At 39.8% G+C, this 24,613-nt stretch overlaps 1 protein-coding gene across 13 annotated transcripts in view; it reads left to right on the top strand.

The window, feature by feature from the left end:
* Fhit (fragile histidine triad diadenosine triphosphatase) overlaps positions 1-24,613 on the top strand; it is a 1,420,772-nt gene that overhangs the window by 1,385,254 nt on the left and 10,905 nt on the right. For all 13 annotated transcript variants that reach the window (XM_048801196.1, XM_048801195.1, XM_048801197.1 and 10 more), the window contains one exon: positions 9,723-9,827. In XM_048801196.1, the coding sequence (XP_048657153.1) occupies positions 9,723-9,824 (102 nt within the window). In that variant the 3' untranslated portion in view covers positions 9,825-9,827. The remainder of the gene's footprint in view (positions 1-9,722; positions 9,828-24,613) is intronic.

Below are 24,613 nucleotides of genomic sequence, written 5' to 3'. Positions count from 1 at the left end.
TGCTTTTCTAGGTTTCTTCACCACCTATGTCTTAAAAAAACGTTCACCCAAAGTTCCCAAGCATGGACGGAGTACATCCAGGGGTGCACGAGAAGATGGCACATTATGTTTAATAGAAACAAACCTTGCTCCAAATTAGCCACGTGATATTGGGTAACAAACTTGAAGAGCAAGTCTGGTGGTAAGGAAAAAAGCAATTTTGCAACATGTTCAACAAATGCTTCTGTAAAACCCACTAGGGTCAGACCTGGTAAGCCATGAGGACTCAAAGATGAATGTTACTGGGGTTTAGTCATTTCTACCATAAATATGGGAGCTAGATAGGAAGACTTTTACCAAATTAGAGATTTTTGAGGGCTTGTTATTACTTGAAGAGCAAAAATCTGCTGGGTAAGTAGTCAGGCTATTGCTATAACTTTCATTGGAAATGCCAAGCCCATTTGTTAGGCGAGATTAGTTACATCCTTTACAAACATGAGGCTCACTATAGTAGGGTAAGCTGAAAATTTTAGCAATGGGCATCCTGAGAATAAGTCTACACTTCAGCCAGTCCATGTTGATGTTTCTCAGATGCCATGGATCCCATATTGACTTGTGTACTCCAGGCCTGGAATCTGGTTCCTCAACTGATGCCTTGTTATAAGAACATTCTGATTGGTGGCTAGCCAGGAAGCAATATGGCAGGTCTAGGAGGCTCTGTCTAGGGTGATTTTTCTGAGATAGTCTCACTGATTGCTTCCCTGAGAGGAAGTGACTCCTTTGATATTTTTTAATTGAAATCAACTCTGCTCAGAACCAGGGGCTATAGTTGCTCTTTGCTGAACTGCTTCTAACAAGCTTGCCGTAGAAAACGATGAACTTTAATGTTCAATCAATTAAAGTGATTTTTTTTTTTTATGTCAGGTGTGTACTCCAGCAAACTTGAGATGCCCATTCTGGTTTGCACAGGTTTAAGGGGTGTGTGGGATGCTCTGAGATCATTCACAGTTCAGTGCTTTCTGGTCCAAATTGTGAGGCTGGCAGAGTCTCATTTGCTGCTTTATGATCAGCTTGACAATGTGATAGTTTAATGTTTAATTGGAGAAGCAATTGGGGTCTGTTATAGTATTGCGGTTTGGCATATTTATTTTCCAGTGCTGTGATTTTCTCATTGATAAATACTTTGGGGGGTTACAAATTCTTAAACATCAACACTCTATACTCCTTGAAAGTGGGATGCTACTAATTAATATAAGAGCTTATTTCAGCATTTTGGCCCCACAGGCAGCAAATTATACTTAAGTCAAAGCTTTGGCAACTAATAACATGATGAATACTCTGTTGATTATCTGAATTTCTCTATAAAATGTGCAAATAACTGGGTACTGGAACTTTCACAGTGCAGAGACCCAGAGGTAACCTGTTTGCACCTAGAGGACTCAGTGTTTAATCCAAGGCTCTAGCTCATAAGATCTCTCACATGAAATATAATGAGGAAGGCAATGAACACATCTAAGAACCCAAGAATTCTAAGAAGTGACAGCTGGAGGTTTGGTAGCAAGACCATTTTCTGGCTCAGATTTAAAGCGAGGGGTGATTTGATCAGAAAAGTGCAAGTCGGGCATGGTGGTGCACACCTGTCATCCCAGCAGCTCAAGAGGCTGAGGCAGGAGCATTGCAAGTTCAAAGCCAGCCTTAGCAACTTAGTGAGATCCTGTCTCTAAATAAAATACAAGAAAGAGCTGGTAATGTGATTCAGTCCCTGGGTTCAATCCTCCACCCCCACCCCCCCCAAAAAAAAGTTCAAAGTGGGTGTTTATATGGACAGCTCTGTCTAGCACATAGAAATAGGATGCTCACTGTCTGGCAAAACATGGAAGTGAAGCGGGGGAGGGGTGTGAAAAAGCACTGAAACCATGAACTAGAACTCAGAGCCCATCAGAATGGTCCTAAACAGCTTCTGATGTTTGCACTAGTTCAGAGCTTCAGGAGAAGGGCCATCCACAGGGAAGAACCAGGCCCTTCTCACTAACCAGCCATTACACTAGTGAATGAGGCAGCTGAGCTCCCATCATTTCTTGTCTCATGGCTGCAGTAGCATCTCCCCCGTTTAATTCATTTTCCAGTCATAACATTCTTTATGAAATTACTACAGCCCTTTCACTTTCCTGCTCTTAACTCTCTTATATCCTTTCATGGTACTAAAACTCAAACCTAGGCTCCTTAGTCACATGCTACAGGAGACCTGCCATCCCATCTCACTCTTCCAGCCAGTTACTCAACCACCAAGTTTCCCTGAAGTGCTCTACTTTCTGTTCCTTTTGCTGGAAATACTTTCCTTCCTGGTGTCGTTTAACTGATTCCTCATTATTGACACTTCCAGTGTCTTCTCAGCAAAGAGGCTTTCTATTAAAACCTCCTCTACCCAAAGCGCCACCATCTCTGCAAATCATTATACTGTTTTTTCTCAGAGTGCTTCTGAACTTTTTTTTTTTTTTAACCAATGCTTGAAAATCAAAATAAACATTCTGAAGACTTCTGTAGTGTAGTCCAACAGAAGCCGCCACCTTTGAGTGCTAAAAGAGGTCCAAGCTTCAGCCACCTTCTCCTACCTCTGTTCTCCCTCCAGGGCATTTCCCACATTGTTTTATTTAATATAGTTTTCAAATTGACTCAGTTTTTAAATTCAGTTTCCTTAAAGGATACTTGAGCTGACCTGCCATAAGATAAATGTTATCTATATAACATGATCCCTTCAGAATCTAGCAACATCTTCCATTAGAAGTCATGTCAGTACCTCCTTAGGGACCCACTGAGACTTTGTTCTTGATCCCTCAGAAAAACTGAAAGACAACTGAAGGGGAATACTTTCCCTCAAGTTTCAGAGCTGGTTGCAGCTTTGAATAGGTAGTTGCCATTTTGAGAGACCTTATCAACACTAAAGTTCAGCTCTCTTGACAACCCTGTTGCATGGTTCGTAGCTACACTCAATATCAGGCTTTGCCAGGAAAAAGTGCTGAGATAAGTTGGTGAAGCTGCTGCTATTACTCAACAGGCCTTTTCTCAATATCTCACCACCATCTTTTAAGCTCAGTCCACATCTCTGACTTGTATGTCAACCCCAGACCCTCATTCCAGCAAGAATTATTTCCCCTCTCTCCCAGATATTCCGGGAACACTTTGATGGAATTTCCAGTCCAATACTCTATGCCAGTCTGACTCATTAAATTATATATGTATGAATCTGCCTGCCTTAAGAGAGGTAAAACCGCAGAAGACAAAGATTTTTGGCTTCTTTATCAAAATCTCTCCTTTAAGACCTAGAACAGAGCCTGGAATATATCACGTGCTGTATAAATGTTTGTTGAGTTCAAAGTTAGTAACAGCGAATCTGATCTTTAAAAATTAAGGATTTACTTTGCTACTCAATGAATTTATTTTCCTTTCGAAAAACAGAACCATCAACCTATAAGCTCTGTTCTATATATTGTTTTATAACAACACCCGAGTGTATATAAAGCTGTTCACTTTTTTAAGAAGATATTAAATTGGTTTTCCCCCTTTTGAAGGCATTTTGACATTTACTATAGGTTACTTCCAAATTCTGCAAAGCATTTAAATTATTGTGAATCATTACACCTCCTGTATTCCATTACAGAGCAATAAAAACATCAATGGCCAAGGCTGCTTGGGAATTAATCATTACCCCATATACCTTGTGCCAACACACTGGGTGCACAGGAGGAAGGAAAGACAGAGGCAAATTGGCACACATCACTACTTTAGTCAGAAATCCTGTTAACACTACCTTCTCCAAAAATCATTTCAAATAGATAAGGGAGGATGACTACAGATGCATTTTTAAAAACTGCATAGAAATAGAATTCACTTGGAGGTGCCATCACAGACTTCAGTCTATTGAATGAGACTTTGGTCCAAGTGTTGGCAGACTTGGTCACATCAGTGTGCCCTTTCCTTAAAAGAACAAACCATCTGTGAGAACAGTTTCAACTCTGCATCAGGAGGAAACAAATATGTATTACATAGTATGTCCCTTGGTACTGAGCATTTTCCCAGTGAGCTGACTCACATTTAACTTCTATGACTTGGTGCAGGGAGGAGAGATGGAGAACTCGAGTGCATTGAATCCCAGACACTGTCAGCCAACAGGAGTGCTGTTATTTTATGTATTATTAAGAAAGAAAAATGCTGCCAATCATGTTGTGGCACAGTGTTGGTTCTAGAATATGTTTTCATTTCAGAGATGTAAAAATAGGAAAAAGTATGTATCTTAGAACTGGAATTAAAATAATCCTGGTGACCTGCTGCATTCCATACAGTAGTAATAATAATAAGTCCTAGAGGACACAAAATGCTAACATTAAACTTGATCCCTTTGGACAGTGTCCCTTTTTTTTAATATGGTATTCACAGGTAGGCAGGTTTGGAAACAACACAACTATCAAATGCAGGCAAGTACTTCCTGTGGCTGATTTCTAAGAGTGTTTCCTAGTTCTAGTCATCCAATAAAATTCAGGAAGCCCAATTAAACTTGAACTTCAGATGAACAACAAAACTTTTTTAGTTTAAGTATGTCCCAAATGATGTATGAGACAGAGACGTACGTACACATTTAAGAAAAACTGAGTGTCTTGTATTCTTATTTGCTAAACTGAGCAACCATGCTCCCAGGGTAATTTTGATTGCTTCTGACGTTTACCACATACTTTTACTGTAGGACCTTAACATTCGCCTGGGAGAAGCTTCCATTAATACTTTCTTCACTTCTCAGGACAACCCTGAGAGCTAGGGATCATCATTTTAGCAAAATTTCCTTCTCAGACTTGGATGGTTATTTCAATTAATCGGTACAGATCTGAATGTTTCATCCTTCCAGAGGGTATTCAGGTCCCAAAGATACAGATATCAATAGAACCATGAAAGTACTTTCACTAACTAAAAGCAAGTTCTCCGGGGTGGTCTGTGGTCCCTGTAATGGGGACAGTGTATCTATCCCCCAAAATACTACTACTCATAATAACAATGGTAGGAGCCAGCAGAACCAGGGAACACTGAGCCCACTTATGTATCAGGAACGTAACTGCTCACAACTCCTTTGCTTCCATTGGGCAGAGAAAGGAATCTGAGGCACAAGGAGGTTAAGGTACTTGCTCTTCTCATTATTCAAGTGCGGACTACACCTCATCTTCTTAGGGGATACCCAAGAAGTTGGCTACTCATGAGATGAGACCCTTCCCTCCCCACACTTTCACAAGTTTCTTGGTGAGAGAAAGCTGACCGTCTAAAACCTTTCTAGGCAGGTGAGCCCCACCCAGTGCCTTTCCCATTTGCTAATCCCATCTCACTAAAAATCAACCACTTGCTGTCTGCCCCAGCAGGAGCAGATTAAATAAATGGAATGTTAATAACTAGACTCCACCTTTTCCTTAGGGCAACCTAAAGTCTTGTGGCAGGTTCATCTAAAACCACACTCGGCTATGAAAACTCACCCTAGGCAAACAATACCTTTCGGATAAGATACAGTTTCAAATCCTTAGGGCTTCCAGGTTCTTAGTTTGCTTACAGGAAGTGGAATTTTATTCTCAATTGCAACAGGTTTAATTTCCAAGTCACTTGAGTGGATTGTCTAGGACACAAGTCTTACCAATCAGCAGGGCCTTCCCCAGGCTCCCCATTCCTACAGAGACTACAGACTCATTCAGGGGTTCCTGACCAGTCAGTAATTTTTTTTTTTTTTGCTTGTTTTGGTACCAGGGTTTGAACCCAGGAGCACTTAACCATTGAGCCACATCCCCAGCCCTTTGTTATATTTTATTTAGTGACAGGGTCTCTCTGAGTTGTTTAAGGCCTAGCTAACTAGCTGAGGCTGGCTTTGAAGTTGCTATCCTCCTGCCTCAGCCTCCAGGATTATAGGTTTGCGCTATTGTGCAGGGCTCCTGATCAACATCTTAAGCATCAAAAGCCTCTAGCTCAGTCCTCACTTTGACCTAAGGTAAACAGAAGAAAGTAGTTCTGCAGCTTGGTTTGCAAAGGACAGATTTGATACCGTTGGAAGCAATAGACAAGAATAAATGTATTACAGTGAGTTCTTCATATCCATGGTTCCCCTTCTCGGGATTCAACCCCATGGATGGAAAATATGCAGATAAAAAAAAAAAACAACGCATCTGTACTGAACATGTACAATAGACATTTTCTTTGTCCTTAGTCCCTAAACAACCAGTACAACTTTTTTTTAACCTTGTAATATTAGATATTATAAGTAATCTAGAGATGATTTGATGTATACTGGAGGATGGACATAGGCTACATGCAAACACTCTGCTATTTTATACAAGGGACTCGAGAACGTGCAGATTTTGGTATCCTACAGGAAGGTTCTGGAACCAATCCCCCATGGACACAGGGTGACAACTATATTTCTATAGGTGTGTGAGTTCTGTCTACGCAGAGAAATGTATCTCCTGCAGTGTTTATGAATGGTGAGTGCACCATTGGAATTGCCTGAGATCTATATGTTTTATACATATATAAAATATATAGTTCTCAGGCAATATATATACACACACACATATATATATATATATAACTTTTTAAAATCTCCAAACCCATTAAATCAGAATCCCTGGGGTGAGTTTTGTATTTTCAAGTTTCCTAGTTGATTCCAATGGGCACCCAGGGTTGGGCTGTTCTAAGGAAAACCACATGCTTCCATTTGGGAGCCTTTAGGAGGGAAATAGCCTATGCTTTAAAAACCATGTAAAAACAGAGTTTTCCAATATGATTAGTTTTTGTTTTATTTCCTAGTTCCTGTAAACAACTTCCAAGGGTGGGCACAATGGTGCCATCTGTAAGGCATATGACGATAACAGACGGTCGCCCCATAACCAGAAAGGCATTAGTGGTCACAGACTCTAAATTATTTGGATTCATCTGGTGTGATTCGAGTCGCTTGAAGCCCCTTAATGCTTGATTTCTGTATCTTCCCATGGCAGGAGCACAAGTGGGAAGACCATATTTTCTAGGCTTTGCATTGTTCTCTGTCATTCCATTGAGTTGTTACAAGATGGATTTATAGCAGACCTAAAGGTAGTATCGAAATGAAAATTAGTTCCTGAGTGGAATAGCAATCCCACTTGCTTTGCCTGTAGCAACCACGTCATCTCGTCATCACTGCCTCTGCGAGGAAGGAAATGACTTCTTAATGTGGTTTTCTTCCACTAAGGAGAATTAAATCTATGTGGCAAAAATGTAAAACCAGTATGCTGGCAGCCAAATTCTGAAAGGAAGATCCATGACCCTCATAAACATATTTGTGGCCCAGTTATATGCTAATGAGCATCATTTAGGCTCTGACTTAGTGTGGAAATAGAGCTCAGCTGGAGAGCAAGGCTGTCTCTCTCTCTCTCTCACTGTTTTGACTTCTGTAGCAAAGTTTGCCCGAAATGGAGGGGGAAACTTCTCCACCTCCCAGGAGCTCTCAGGGTGAGGTCTCTGGATTAGTTTTAGAGTGTTTGGGGCCTGAGATACCAGCTCCATTATTTTAGTTGATAGTCTTTTTTGCTAAATTGACAAGATTATTTGCAAAGGCTCTGATTTTGGTGTGAATATGTGTGGAGGAGTGGGACAGTATCGTCACCAGAGCAGAGGTCAAAAGGGAGGTGAACCTCCATTCAGGCTGTGAGGGTCCTTGATCAGGATTTAATAATGGGTCAGAGTGAGTTATGACTCACTTGATTTCAGAGAAAAAGACAGAGTGCAGGTATTGAAGAGGAACATGCTAGCTACCCCTTAGGTACGCGTGTTTTTACGCTTAAGATTTATAGCACAGACATGATCTAAGAGGGTGTCATTGGTTCTCCTTTGTGTTGGTGACTAGGGGTCATTTTCCTTCTTTGTTTTTGATGAAAGACCTCTAATATCTTCTGTCAGGGGGATTTGTCATTCTGCTTTGTATTCATGGGGTGACACTGAAGGTTTGATTACTTCATCTATACATCACCTTGTAATCAGGTCCTAAAAATATAAATCACAAAAATATCTACTTGTTGAGCAAAGGCATTCTCAGACCTATTTTAGGTTCAGGTCAAGAAAAAAGTTATTTATGGACTTGAGAGTAAGTTCTGATAAATTGATGTAACGGTGCTGTTTGTGATCAAAATATGTGAAAGTGAACTTTAATTATGGACTTTCAGCCAAACCCATAATCCCAGCAATTTGGGAGGTAGAAGCAGGAGGATCACAAATTTGAGGCCACCCTTAGCAATTTAGGGAGAACTTTTCTCAAAATAAAAATGTCTGGGATATAGCTCAGTGGTCCCTTCGCCTTCTGAATATAGCCCTCCTTGCTCTAAGGTTCACTTAAAAAAAAAAAAAAGTTTTCTTTTCTTCCTGTAGTTGATGGATCTGGAAAGTGAATCCTAACAACCATCACAGTGCCCTTGGACCCCCTACCAGAGTATACCTGGAATGTCACCCTTGAAGTTCCTTTAAATCGCCCCTGTCCCTCCTGATGGGGGGAGTCACAGCCTTTGGGACCTGAGTCCCTCCTTTGCTAGCAAAGGAATGAACCTTCTCCTAGTTATTAAATTGGCATTGGGGACAGGGACCACCAAGCTTTTAGTTACAGGCTCAATCTCCCACCCCCCCAAAAAAAAATAACAGATCTGAATGTTTAATCCATGTGAAAGTGGACCCTCCAGGATCCACAGGTGAAGGTTGATAGGGACAACCCTCATGCCTACCATTACTGCTTGGGTGACTTTTCACAAGTGAATATTACTCCCACGGGTCTTAGTAAAAAAGCAAAAACTGTCTAATGGGTTATTTTAAAGATTAAATGAAATGATGCACAGTAAAGAAACTGCTCTTTACATCATTCACCTCAATGGACTTAACACAAAATACTATATTATGGGGAACATACACCTTCAGCATGTTAGAATGTATAGAACCACATGGAGGAATAACAGATTTACCTAAGAAAATTAAGGGAAAGGGGATTGAGGTTTTCTAAGAAATAAGAGAGTTCTGAAAACCTCTGATAGAAGTTTTATTCACTCTATATGTAATCATGAGACCTACACAAGATGTATAAAAAATATCAGTATCTGAGGAGGATTTCAAAATAATCGACGAAGACCAAGTGTTAAATTGTTTTCTCATTAACTTGTTTGCTGGCTTAAGGCCTCTCTTGCTGGAAATGCTCCTTTCTTACTCAGTAGTCATAGTCCCTGTATTGTTATCATAAAAATTTGCTTGGACAATTTTGTTTCACAGAACAGGTATGCAGAGCTCATGTGAGAGGCTAAGCAGAAGACTGGCAGGTAGACCACAGGCCAGCCTGGGGAAAATGGCCACTGGTAGGTGGCAAATTCATACTTTTAGACTTTGGGAAGTAAAATAAATGAATGATGCCTGCCACACCTAAGAAAGCCAAAGAGTAGGGGGACTGTGAACAGCAGAAGGCCCCCCCCAACAACTAGCCACCTTACTCTGTCCTCAGCAGACAACAGCCAGGCAGCAGAAGGCCACCATGTAACCTAATCTGGTTTTGTTAGAGAAACTGGAAATGTGGATTCATTTGTGTAGTCTCCTTGTTTTCAAATTTTGGCAATTAACCTAATTAAGAAACACACACTTACCAGCAGCTAATCTGCAGTCCTCCCAACATTTATTCAATGAGATCCCATTAATGAGCCAATCCCATTTTCTCTCCAAAGCTCCAGAAACATGACAAAGAGGGAGTGGACTCCCCAGCCTCCTGGAGATCAGAGGAGGAAATGGCGGCAGAAGCTGCAGCTCTGAGGATCTACTTTCAATGACAGGTAAAGTCTGTGCACTTTGTCATCACCAAAACCCTCCACTGGCCCTCAGGAAAGGGTCTCCGGCTGGGAATGGGGACAAAGATAAGCAGCTTAACCAATATCTTCAGCTGGTGGCTGCAAAAGTCACAACAGCTGAAGTGGAGAAAACTATGCTCTTTAAGGAATTTATTTCTAGCTCCCTTCCCCTCCAGGGCTGTTGCCCTCCATTCCAACAGCCACACAGCAGATGGTGGGTAAAGCAAACCTGGTTGTTTGAAACGTCCAAACCCTCTAAAGGTGTGACAGTGCCCTCTGGCTCCAGATTCTTTGTACCTCAGCCTCCTGCCATTTCAGCCTGACCCAGGTAGACTCCTTTCTCTGTTGCTGCTATTTGATAAATTACTGGTTATGTTTCTCTTTTTCTTTAGGTGCTAGGAAGCTCAGGCTACAGGGGAAAATTAGGACTTGTTAAGATTTTTCATTAATGATGTTTAACTGTTGCTAGAATAAGATTGTGGTAGAAAGCTACAGTCTCCTTTTTTAGAATTCGTGCTTAGACTAAAATTGTTTACAATGGATATTATACATTGATCTTCTGACATTTGTTCGTAAGTAGGATTGCCATGCAATACTGGGAGCAGACTGGAAAATTATTGTTTATCTGAAATTCAAATGTAAACTGGCTGTCCTGCATTTTATTTTATTTTGGTACTGGATTGAACTCAGGGTTGCTTTACCACTGAGCAACATACCTACCCCTTTTATTTTGAGATTAAGTGGCCTAGGCTGGCCTCTAGTGATTCTCCTGCCTCAGCTTCTTGAGTCGCTGGTATTGCAGGTATGCACCACCACAACTGGTTGTCGTACACTTTAATGGACCTCAGAGAAACATCCTTTAAATAATTCTTTTTCCTTTTAGAATTAGATGCTTCTTCCTTTAGCCTGTTTATAAGTTGCTGGAGCAGATACTAATTTAAAACAAAATTAATGAGCAAATACTGGTAGCAATTGAATTGTATAAAGTTTTGCCACCCACTTAGTAGTCATGATTTTGGTTGGAAAACAATACATTGCACCTTACCCAGGGTTTTGTTTTCCCTAGTTTTAGTTACCCTCCCTCAACTGCAGTGCAAAAATATTAGATGGAAAATTGCAGAAATAAGCCATTCATAAATTTTACATTGCATGCCCTCCTGCTTCATCTCCCCCAAGATGACAAACATTTCTAACTTATCCACACAGTATACACTACCCTCATGTTAGTCACATTAGAGTTGTCAGGTAAAGAGTCACTTAAAAATAAACATTGGGAAGTTTAATAATGGCTCCATAGTATAAGAGTAGCAATGCTGGAAATTTGGTTATGCTAGAGGAGTGCTGCAGAGTGCTTCCTTTAAGTAGCATTACAAGTCTAGTACAATAAGGTATTTTGAGAGAGTTAATATCCACCTAACTTTTTTTTAAAATTTTTAGTTGTAGGCAGCACAATACCTTTATTTTTATGTGGAGCTGAGGATCTAACCCAGTGCCTCACACGAGCTAGGCAAGTGTCCTACCACTGAGCCACAACCCCAACCCTCACATAACTTTTAATATAGTGTATTTTTATAATTGTTTTATTCATTTTTGTTAATGCCTTAATGTATCTGATTTATACATTAAACTATCCTAGGTACATATACAGAGGAAAAACTTAGTATATATGGAGTTTGATACTATCTCAGGCTTTAGACATCCACTTGGGGGCAGATACTGTAAAATAACCCCTGCAGGTAAGAGGGAACCTCTGTTTTCACTTCAAAATGGAAGTTTTATTAGATAATTTAAAATCTATGTGCATTTCTTGTCCTTTCTCTCCCCAATCCCCTTCTCAAAGTACTTTAATTACTTAGAGACCCCAGAGTTCCTCCCCTCCCAGTACTGTGCAATTGTGGTGAAGGCTCAGGAGCTTGCATCTAGAAAGCTCATTTCATTCTCCCTGTCATCTGTGTGTCAGCTCTGCACTTAGTTGCCTGAAGGCACAGAGCATGGTGTAGCAAAAGCTGTCTTTCATATATTATTTTTAACCTTTTCCACTGTTCATCTTCTTTCTTAAAAAAAAAAAAAAAGGAGCAATAAAATGAACTTTGTCTATGGGCATGACTACAAACCTCTTTCTATTCTCCTCTCAGAATGCCTCCTTTGAAAGAGAACATGTCATTTTGGAGTGCCCTGTTCAAATGGGGGTCACAAATGTTCAGGCTTGACTTTCTAGGCTGAAATTGTTTTCTGAGTTACCTATATAATGGGTATTTTCAGGCAGAGCCAAGAAAGCTCTAGGTTTTTCCTGGGGCTTGCTGAACCCTAAGGGTCTATATTTGAATGCATTTTCTAGATGTTTTAAGAAGATTTAAACTTACAACCTGATTTTGCTTCTGTCTCGCCTTGAGGCCTGACATCTCCTATCTTCCAGGTAAATCCATTTGTTTTATGAGTCTTGCCAGAAAGACATTCACCCTAAGAAATATCCTACAAGCTACTGTCAAGCCTGCCTGTGTGTTTTTAAAGTAACAGATATTTGTATCTCTCTTTAAGGGTGTTCTTTATAGACCAAACTAATGACCTCCTGAGCTGTGGGAATTTAGTTAGCACCTTAGAGACCAGGGACTTACACTTAGGGTCCTTCAATTTTACCAAGAACATCACCTTTACCTGCAATACAATGGGACTGAATATACTTCCCTCTAGAGACAAAGGGGGACAGAAACTTGGTCCTTGGGTTATTCCTCATCTTCTTTCACACCCACCTAACTTCCCTTTTCAAAATGCTTCTACACACTGAATTTTTATACAATGTTAAATGGTTCATGGAATACTGAAATTTCTTTTACTAAATAGAGCAATAAATTTCTTTAAAAATTCCATTATTTATCTGAAATTCAGATCAACTTGGCCTCTCCCAGCTATCCTGATCGTACCCTCAGGAGCAAGTCAGTCTTAGGCAGAGCAAGTTCAAAGACTTGGCGCTTGCTCTGCAAGACCAGATGATTCTCCACACACAGGAGCTGACAGGATGGGGCACAGCCCAGCGTGGATGACTAAAGCCAATTCTTACTGACAGATTCTATGATAATCCTGCGTTGCTAGTGAAGAGAGAACCAAGGCTCTGTGATGTTAAGTGTTATTCTAAGGTACATGGTGGGCCCAGGCTGTCTGACCCAAAGGCCATTTTTTAATCTTTGTACTGCTTAAAGAGCTCCCTCTTCCAGCCAGTCCCTTCTCCCTTTCCTAGGACCCCTCAAACATTTTTTAGGCTTTTTATCTTATCTGCTGATTTCTCTGGCTTCCCTGTAAGGTCGCCTCTGTGACCCCTGCCTCCCTTCACGCTGTATCCAGGTACCAGGAATCAAAATGGCCCCAGATTCCCCCAACATTGACTTTACTGATTCCAACCAGGCTGCCCTCCTCCCTCTGATCTCTACCATCTGAACTCACAGTCAAGAAATGCAACCTTGGGCAGGTTCAGGGGTTCCCAAATTGCATGCATTTTGTCATAGAAGATCACCAAGGGCATCATTTACTTGATTCACTTCCTAAGTTTGGGTACATTAGTCTTAAACTGTGTATCTTAGACTTGATGAAAAAAAGAACTACTTGTAAGTAGAAGTTAAGCATGAAAATATAGTAATAATAAAAATAAAACTGTGCTGGTAAAATTCCAGCTTGCTGGTAGTCATCAGGACTGAAGTTATTTTCTCTTTGTTAGAAAGTGAGGTGGGCCACTCTCAGAGAGGCATTTAATTTCAGCACGAATCTGAGACTCTCCACTTGACCTATTCAGAAGGATAAAAAGAGAATGACCTATACAGAGATCAGTGTAGGTCACCTAAAATTAAACAGGCATATGATTCCCATCTTTGGAGAAACAGTAACGGAGGCTGGAAGTGAAACCCGGAGCGAGAGAACTCTAGACTATTCCAACCACTGAGCCAGTCCTTCCTTCAACTAGACATGCTGAGAATACAGGGTGCATGGGGGAAACCAAAGAGTCAACCTCCCTAGGGATACTGGGTCACCAGGCATGAAGTGTACACCACAGCTCACTGCCTCCCCCAACCCTGGGGGCACACTCAGTCTCCAGGCTGAGAGCATCTACTAGGGTTTGCTTTTAACACTTGGCTTGCCCAGAGTCTACCTTACAAACCACAGGACTGCAGAGAAGAATCCCTACACCCAAAAAAGAACTGCAAGAGGCAAAGAGTCACTGTCTGCTTGCTTTGGGTTATACCTAGCAACGCTCATAAGTAAAAACCCCTGTTCTGGATCTATTTTTTTTTTTTTGGTGGGGGGAGGGTGGTTGTACTGGGGATTGAACTCAGGGGCACTCAACCATTGAGCCACATCCCCAGCACTAGTTTGGATTTTATTTAGAGACAGGGTCTCACCGAGTTGCTCAGTGCCTCTCTGTGGCTGGCTTTGAACTCGCAATCCTCCTGCTTCAGCCTTCCCAGCCGCGCGCCATCACGCCTAGCTCTGCATCTTCTTTATGTATGAACCCAGACTAATCCTCAGGATGACTTGAGTGCCGTTAGGACCATAAAGAGAAACATCCCAGAACTATAAGCTCTCTCCTCAGCCTCTTGAAGCTATCACGGCATGCCCATCAGTTAGGGGAATTCGCTCTGTCTTCCCATATAACCTGGCCGGAGGTCTTGGTGTCTTAGTCACCTTCTATTATCCCTGGGCTAGCACAAAATGACTTTGAATCAGTTTCTGATTCAGCAGTAGTGAAAAACGGACATGGCCTTTGCTGTGCCCAGAGAGGGCCACTGGTTGCTGAATGAAGCTGCATCTGCCTCCTCCCTGCCCACCTGACAGATCCCTGACGAGATTGCCAAGCATGTGCTTCCAGGAACCAGCATCTACTCTCTGCCTAGGTGAATTAATGCATTGGCTCCCCACACTGGGCTGACTTCCGGGAGAGGGGTTTTGCGATGGCTCTTTCTAAATCACATTAGATGACACTGGATCTCCATTTCTTACCTAACCTTGTCTCCTTTCTGGAGGACGGTAACTCTTTATGCAGGCATGTCACACTCGGATGGTCTGCCTTTGACACACTAGCGGTAGGTTTCCTGCTTAGTTTTAAAGCAGCGGTGTGTGTACCTGTGGGGAAAGTCCTCTTCTTGTTCCAAATGGAATTGAGAGGGATATGTCATCAAATATGCAAGCATCACCCAACTCTGATGGGAAATCAGAGCAGGACAGGTTTCTACACCCTGTTGTGTCAGCAGAGTTCATTTGTAATTCATCAAACTCTCCTCGGTGTGTGTGGTTATTTTACAGATAATTGGTTGCCTCTCATTTGCTCGTAACAGAGCAGAGCAATTTCAAAGCAACTGAGTCAGCCCAAAACAACGTTATTAGTCCTTATAGATGTACTGTCGAGGAAAATTTGGACACTGGCTTTTTTTTTTTTTTTTAAACCACCATAATTTTAGCCACTGGTAATCATGGACAGTCAAGATGGATGAGAAAGGATAGGTTGCAGACAGCTTTGGTCTGTAAATTGTACCTCTGAAATCCACCTATCAGCTTGAGAAATAATCTAACCTTGCGCTGATAAGACCGACCCAGGGAGCCCTGTGGCCCCTGTTTCTATTGGATTGTGCTGTGCCTCTCCTCATTCTGTTAGGAATACATTTCAAGAACTTGTTCTCAATAGCAAGGAATTAAAGATTCTGTTACTTGACTGACATAAGTATAAACCAGGTCCCTATGGCTTAAGTAGAGAATGAGGAAACTTTAGAAAGTATCAATTCTAGTGTCCCACAAAATGATTTATTTTATAACTCCAGCTATACTGCAAAAACCAACTTCCCTTTATATCTACTCTATGAGCTAATCTATCTCAAAGTTCAAAATGAGAATTTAGTTTAGTTGGATCATTTTTAAAATGTTTGGCTAAGATTCATTTTTCTCTAACATGGACCTAATAGTTTAGGCAAAAGATCTCCATAGGCCCTTGATAGCTAGAGAATCCAAAGAACTCTTCTACTGGTCCTAGAAATTATTGGTGTCTCCAAGTTAATTTTAACCCTTATGAATCTTAGAATGACACAGTCCATCCGTTCACAGAGTTCTTTTCAGAAAAATGTAACCCTCATAGCCAAAAATAACTTGAATTTGGGAGTTATTAGTTGGATCTTGCAAAAAGCCTATTATTATCATCCTTATCTCACATTCCTCTAGATCCTTCTATGACAAAAACCTTCTACACTAAAATTTTTCATTCTCAAGATCTTTTTTTTTCTTTCTCAGTTTTCTCCACTCTTTTCTATACAGTCTTCTCCTTCCAGTGAACTGATTTGTCTTCATCTCTGACACAAAGGAAAGTGGGAAGAAGGGCTCTTCTAGAGACCACGGGAGGTTACTATGAAGAAAAGACTATGAAAATTCACACAAATACTCTTTGACCCCATCGCTTAACAATAGCTAATGTATAAACATCAGCACCTCACTTGATTCTATGCCTAGGATGTCCCTCAGCCATCTCTTACATAGGAAGTGCTCCATTATTTTGACATGCTGGGGTGTCATTCAAGTGCTCATGCAGGCAACCTGGAGTATTAGTGCAGGATGGTTTTAATACTTCACCAATGATTCTCAAAGAGTTTAGTATGCTCTCCTACTTCTAATTCATGAGTGACGGGCAACTGAGACTGTATCTTATTTATTAAAATATAGTCTGAAAAAATGAGGAAAAGACAGGGAAAGGCTAAGAAAAGAACATTTTGAGAATTAAACTGACACCAACTGTTCCAGGAGGGTAATTAGTAAAATTAGACCCCAGTTCAGGTCCACATTAGTGTCCTCTCCTTCTTCCAGAAAAACCTCTTTTCTATGCTCCTTCAGAGCATGCTGTCTAAAGAGGATAAGAGCCACATAAAGACTAGGGAAGAGTGCTGTAGATGCCAACCTAGAAATAAATCTGCACTTCCTTATGCCCAAACTCCTTCAAGGGATGAATACCTACTACCTCTTCTTTCCTTCCCTAAGCCCCATTGTACTGACCTGGCCATTTTGGCTCAGTATTACTACCATCCTGCACCTCTAACACAGGCCTGGACTTACTTCTATTCTAGAACCAAGAGGAAAACTTCTAGTGGTAGGAACAGCCTCCTCTGGGGCAAGGCTTGTCTTGTGCTTTACACAGAGCTTTCTAGAATGTGCTTAGAAGAGAAGAGACAGATAAAATGAACATTAGAGTTTTGTAAAGATCATGAGAAAAGTATGACAGGCCAAAAATTTCACTCAAACCTCCTCCTGTGTTCAACTAGAAAAACTTTACATAATAATAATAGTCTTAAAAAAGATTAGAAGTAACAAGATAGCAAAAACATACAGTGGCACACTCCTGTAATCCCAGAGGCTTGGGAGGCTGAGGCAGGAGGATCAGGATTTCAAAGCCAGCCTCAGCAAAAGCAAGGCACTAAGCAACTCAGTGAGACCCTGTCTCTAAATAAAGTACAAAATAGGGATGTGGCTCAGTGGGCAAGTGCTCCTGAGTTCAATCTCTGGTACCAAAAACAAAAAACTATAGGACCAAGACACAGGGAAGTTCAGTTCAGATTAGAGAGGTGAGCCCAACATTTGGGGCCACTTTTCCACTGAGGGCATCTGTCAGTCTTAGAGAAGCAGAGAGATTCGGCCAACAATAGGGTACTTGTGAAACCTCTACACCTGGGTGAGAGTTCAAAATCTAGGAGAGTTACACCCTTGAAATGAGAGTGAGCCAGATCCCTTAACGTATAAAAGCAGTCCTTTGTTGTTGGACATTTTTATTATTTTCACTTATTATGATAATAAATAATGCTATAATAAACATATTGGAACAAAAATAAAAAAGAGTGAGCCAGATGTAAGCCAGCCCCCACACCAACTGCTGCCCAACTTCATATCGTGTAGAGAGAATAAAAAAAATACTTAGTCCTGGAAATTGAATTAAGGTAATCCCTAATTGCTAGTCCATTAGACTCCTGGCAGAAGAAAAATTCTCTATGGAAGAAAATAATACCAACTCAAGATCTTAAATTATTTCTGCAATTTGTTTCCGAGCAGAATGCCCAGTATGTGTGTGTGCTAATGTCTAGGCACATACACACACACACAAGGGACCAAGTTTTGATGTCCTGAATGCTGTGTCCCACCCCCAGAATTCATAGGTCGAAGCCCCAACCCCCATGTGATGGTGTTAGGAGGCAGGGCCTCTGGGATGTGAGTAGGTTAAGACCACATCAAAAGCATGGCACCTCCAGTGCCCTTATGAGAAGAGACATCGGATTTCCCTGTGTGCTCAAAGAAGGGTCATGTGATGGCACAGCAATATGGCGGCCACCTACAAGCCCAAAGAAGAAGTCTCAAAATGAATCAGTGTTACTGTGACTTGATATTGGACTTCCCAGCCCCCAGAACAATGAGAAATAAATTTCAGTTGTTTACAAATATGATGTGATTTACAGGGTTTTATCTAGAAATGGGAATTAGATGTTAAAATAACTATATTTAAATTTGTTTATAGATAAAAGACACAAGAATTCAGCAAAAATCTTTAATCTATTTTTTATAAGGCACAAATCATAAGAAAAAGAACCAAACAGAAATCTGAGAACTAAAAATACATCAACTCTTGCCAGGTACAGTGGCATATGCCTATAATCCCAGTGGCTTGGGATAGCTAAGGCAGAAGGATCTCAAGTTTAAAGCCAGGCTCAGCAACTTAGCGAGACCCTGTCACTAAATAAATAAAATATAGAAAAGGGTGGGGGATGTGGCTCAGTGTTAAGTGCCCCTAGGTTCAATCCCCAGTCCCCCAAAAATAAAATTAAATAAAAAATACATTCACCCAATGAATGAATTTAGCAGCACAGTTTTCATAACCAAAAAGGTCAACCCAAAGATGAACATGAACAAACCATGAAAAGAGAGAAATAACAGTTTCAGTAGAAGTTATAAAGAAATAACACCTGAGACTATTTTCAAAACTGGCCAAATCTGCTACTCCAGAAATTCAAGAGCACACCAAGACCAGAACAGGGTAGTGGAGATCCTCACTCACTCATATCTGATAAAACTGGAGCACCTTAAAGGCAAAGAGATAAATATTTGATTTTAGAGAGTGTGTGGGGGCACTAAATTTCAATAGAAAAATAAACTTAAAGTAACAACAAAAACAGTGATAATCAGAAGACCACAGACTGATGTCTCTGAAGAATCAAATGAAAATAACTACCAATCTAGATACTCCTAAGCAGCTAACAGATTTTTCATGAATGCCATACTTTGGGTATGAAATGTCCTCTAAAAGCAGAATTGTAATGCAAAAATAAATAAATAAATGATTTTTAAAAAGCCCATGCTTTAAGGGCTTAGTCCCCACTTTGGCACAACTGGAATGGGGGTCCTAGTTTTAGATCACTGAGTGTGTGACCCTGCAGGGGACTGGGGGACCCTGGTCTCTTCCTCTTCCTCTTTCATTTCCCTGCCATAAGGAAAGTGGCCTTGGTTTCCTCAAAGACTCTGTACTGCACCCCCACAGGCCCCGAAGCACCTGGGCCAATTTATCTTGGACTGTAACTGTGAGCCAAAATAAAAGTTCATGATCTCAGCTTTCCAATGCTATAACAAATACCTAACAATGCAAGTACTTCAGAAACATTTTTCTGACAAAGCTGGGAGAATTTGTTTCCAACCAATTCATATAAGGGGAATTCTCAAGAAAAAAAATCAAATAGGAATTAGAAACTATTTTGAAACCTAATAAAGAAAACTAAAACTTGTGGATAAAGATGTGTTTTGAGGATAATTAATTTTTTAAAAATTTATCCATTTTTTAAAAATTAGAGCTTTATAGTACTTGGGTTCATCCCAATAAACTCACACAGGCATGGAAATTGATTTCAGTTCATGATCACCCCTTTTCTGTCCTCCCTCTCCTATTAACATGACTTCCTTTCACTCAATATTCAATTGTATTTGATTGGTTCTTAGTGTTATCCTATCCTTCCCCCCCCCTTTCCTTTATTGTACTCTAGCTTCTGCATGTAAGAGAAAACATTCAACCTTTGAGTTTTTATTTCATTTAGCGTGGTATTCTATATTTCTATCAATTTACCAGCAGGTGCCAAAATTTTATTCTTTTTTAATGGCTGAGTGGAACTCCATTGTATATACATATCACAATTTCTAAACCCATTCATCTATTGATGGGCATCTGGGCTGATTCCATAATTTTATAATTTAGCTATTATGGATTAGCAATTAACTTTTAATTATGACTGAGATGCATTTATTGAAGAAAATAATAGCTAAGAGTTAATCTACTAAACATCTTTATAGAAAAGTTAGAGTGATCAAAATTAAATAGAGATCTTAAGGACAAATAAGTAGTAAAATAGAAACCACAGGTGTAATTGAAAGGATTAATGAAATAAAATATGTCTTCAAAAAAGAAAACCCACAGAAAACCAATGTCAAAAACAAAGAAACAAACTTCTGTACAGATATTTCAGTCACTAAAAATCAGAGCATATGATGAATAATTTTAGAGCAATACATTTAAAAATTTGGATCAAACAGACAATTTTCTAGAAAATAGTAATTTACCTAAACTGACTAAAGTGAAAAAGAAAATATGAATAATTTGATAACAAAGAAATTGAACTTTCATTAAAATCGTTGCAACAAATAAATCATCAGGTCTAGACAGGCTTACTGGTGAATTCCACCACACAATGGAGAAATAAGTAAGAATTTTACTCAAATTCCGACGGAATGGGAAAGCAGAAAGGAATAAAAGTCTTTCACTGCCCAATTTGTTTTATGAGTTACCTCGCAAATGAACCTAACAAAATGGCCTAGGCAACTTAGGAAGACCCTGTCTCAAAAAATACAAAGGGTTGGGGATGTAGGTCAGTAGCATAGCATTTCTGGATTCAATTTCCAGTACCAAAATAAAGAAACCAACAATACAGAAATCTATAGAATGACTACATGTGGAAACAGAGGCCAAAGTCCTAAAATATTGCTGTTGGACACACACACCATTTATAAAAAGAATACAACAACGAACAATATAACTTCTCACTTCAGACTGTCAAATCATCTCTTTCCCCAGATAAGTCAAGGAGAAAATGATAGGGTCATCTCAGTAATCACAGATAAAATTATTGATCTCATTAAACATCAAACAATAAATACAAAAGTTCTCAGGAAATTAGAAAGGAATTTAATACTTGAGGGTGAAATGTTGAGCACTGTTCATCTGAGATTGTAAATGAGATCAGGAGAGTCACAGGTAGCACTTCAATTTCACAACATTTTCAGGATCCCAGCCAGTGCAGCCAATGCAGGAACAATAAATAAGAGATAGAAGGATTGGAAAGGAAGGAATAAAACTGTTATGATTTGTGGACAATATGATGATGTATAGAGAAAATCCAAAAGAAGCTATGAGAAGCAATTAGATTATTAATCAGTAAATGTGTGAAGGTCTCTAAATATAAAGTTTCAATTTCCCTGTATCAGTCACAACAGCTAGAAGGTGAGAAATTTTAAAGTCACCATTTATAGAAACATCAGAAATCAATGCCTAGGAATAATTAAACATATGTAATCTTCTAGACAGAAACTATACAGTGTTTTTAAGAGGCACTAAAGAGAAATTGAATGACTTGATTTCATAAAAACTCAGTTTTCCTCAAATTAACCTATAAATTCAGTGTAATTCAGATTTAAATTCCTTCTACATTTGATTTTTGTGAAAACTGACAAGTTGATTCTAAAATGCTTATGGAAATGTAGTCAGAGGTTCTTCAAAGAACAAGATTAGAAGCATTGAATGGCTTCCTCTACTAGGCTACAGAGTAAGAGGTACTGGTCCAGGATAAGTAGACTAATGGGAACAAAATAAAATACCCAGGAACAGATCCAGACATATATGAATACTTAAGATAAAAATGACATCAGAGAGCTCTGGGGAAAGATGAGTCTTTTCAATAAATCTTTCTGGGAAACCAGGCATGATGATGCATGCCCATAGTCCCAGTGGCTCTGGAGGCTGAGGCAGGAGAATCGTTAGTTCAAAGCTGGTCTCAGCATTTCTATATGGAAAACTAATAAAATGAACTCCTACCTCACATCATATGCACAGATTGGCTCCAGGTGGATTATAATTCAAAATGTGAAGTATTAAACAGGACACAAGAAGCACTACTATGAAAAAAGATTCATAGATTAGATTGCATTCAAAATAAAAACTTCTATTCACCAAAAAACACCATGAAGCTGGGTACCATGGTACCCGCCTATAATCCAAGCAATTTGGGAAGCTGAGGCAGGAGAACTCCAAGTTTGAGGCCAGCATAGGCAACCTAACAAGAGCCTAAACAACTTAGCAAGACCCTGTCTCAAAATAAAAAAGGACTGGGGATCAATCTCCAGTACCAAAAGAAATAAACAAACATAACCAACAAAAAACCCCAAAAACACTGTGAAGAAAGATAAAAGTGGTTATAGCACCACAATTCACAATAGCTAAGCTATGGAAACAACCTAGATGCTCATCAATGGGTGAATGGATAAAGAAATTGTGGTATATATACACAACAGAATATTATTCAGCCATAAAGAATGACTTTATAACATTCACTGGTAAACGGAGGGATCTGGAGACTAGCATGCTAAGTGAAATAAGCCAATCCCCAAAAAACACAAAGGTCAAATGTTTTCTCCAATATGTGGAAGCTAAACCACGGTAAGGGGGGTGGGGGAAAGAATAGAAGTTCAGTGGAGTAAACAAAGGAGAATGAAAAGAAAGGAGGTGGGAAAGGAATAGAAAATATAGTGGAATGAATCGGACACAATTTTCCTATGTACATATATGAATACACCACAGTGAATCTCACCATCTTGTACCTCCACAGACTGGGATCCTAATTAGAATAAGATATAGTCCATTCTTGTATAAATATATCAAAATAGATTCTACTGTCCTATATAACTAAAAAGAACCAGTTTAAAAAAAAAAAAGAGAGAGAGAAAAAACAAGTCCCAAACTAGAGAAACTATTTGCCACCCTATATAACCATCAAAAGAGCAGTGTCCAGAAGATAATTTTAAAACTATGACAACAACAACAAAAACACTTTAAAAATCACTAAAGAAAAGCCAACAACCCCACAGAAAATACAAAAGAACTTGTTTGGGCACTTCACAAAAAAATAGGTATTGAAATGGCAGATAATCTTTAGCCAACCGGGAAATGTAACTTAAAGCATGATGAAATACCAAATCCGCCCACCACTATAGTCAGAGTTTGAAAGAACTGACTGTATCAAGTGTTTGCAAGAACATGGAACAACAGAAACACATAATAGAATACATACTGTGTAATTGACCTCACATAAAGTTCAAAAACAGGCAAAATTAAATTATAGTGCTGAGAAATATATTTATGTCGATGGCAAAATTATAAGGGAAAGCAAGGAAGCAAATTGGCATAAAAGTCCGGCCAATGGTCACCTTTGGCGGGGAGGCAGGAACAGGGTTATGATTTTGGAGAGGAACTTGCACTGGGGTACAAAATTGGAAGGGGACTGACACTGTTCTGTTCCTGGCCATGGAAGGTGATGTGTGTGTTGACGTTATATTGATTCTGCAAACTGTAAATATATCATCTTCATTTTTCTGTTTGTGTGTTATATTTTACCATAAAAAGGACAAAAAAAATAAGATAAATGAAAATTCTTAAATTAAGGGGAAAATAACAGGGAAGAAAGGGACTGACTTTAATGTGTGATCTAATTGCTGGCTGGATATTCAATTATTCCACAATAGACTTACACACAAAAAGAATAATTGCTGCCAGTAATCTTTACAGACACACTGCTTACACATCAGAGTTAATTCCCCTCCTCCTGGCCAGCCTCCCTGACTTTCAGAGGCCACATTAGCCGCCAACCAGATCTTTGTTTCAGTAAGGGAATAACGGAGACCACTGCAGAGAGGGCATTTCATTATTAACAATAATTCTTAATGATGCCACTTAAGGAGAGTCTACCACAGGCAACTTATGCCAATCACTTTCTAGATTTCATATCAATTAAACCCCATAACATCTCTCTAGTGTCACCTTGTTTTCAGAAGCAGAAACTGAGGTTGAAAGCAGCTATGTAACTTGCCCATGGACTCTCATGTTATATGTAGAGATCAAGGTTCAAGTCTAAGCAGTCTGACTTTGGAGCCCAATTTACCTTTGCACTAAAACTGACAGATGTCTGTTTAGAAACGTCCTCCCCTGTGTCAACTCTAGCTAATGGAAGGCAAGAATTAGTCAAGGAAGTTCGATATTACAGGGTACTGGCGCTTCTGAAACAAACTTCAGAAACAAAGCCAGCATTTGGTGATCCCCATCCTTGGGGTCTTGGTGTTGGTCATTTGATCCAGTATAACCAGGGGATGTTGTTGACATTTGAATTTGGAACTGTCAAATCAATCGCAGCCAAAGATCATGGTTCTGGGCATGTGACTCCAGCCTGGCCAATCAGAGTCCTTCACTACTGCTGGGTATGTGAACACAGAGGGGTGATAAGAACTGGAGGTTAGAAATCATCCTGCTTATCACTGGGAGAAGCCAGAAGTAGGGACATTCAGTAGAGTAAAAGGAGACAAGAGTAGAGAGGGGAAGAGGCATTGGTCTGAATTCCAATGTCCATCAATTCTTCACAATTAATAGAATAGTAAGTCACTTTTTATCCAGAGGTGAATTT

This window comes from Marmota marmota, unplaced genomic scaffold (assembly GCF_001458135.2).
Source record: "Marmota marmota marmota unplaced genomic scaffold, marMar, whole genome shotgun sequence".
Taxonomy (NCBI): Eukaryota; Metazoa; Chordata; class Mammalia; order Rodentia; family Sciuridae; genus Marmota; species Marmota marmota.
Note: the sequence above shows the minus strand (reverse complement) of the source record. Positions and strands in the feature narration are given on the sequence as shown.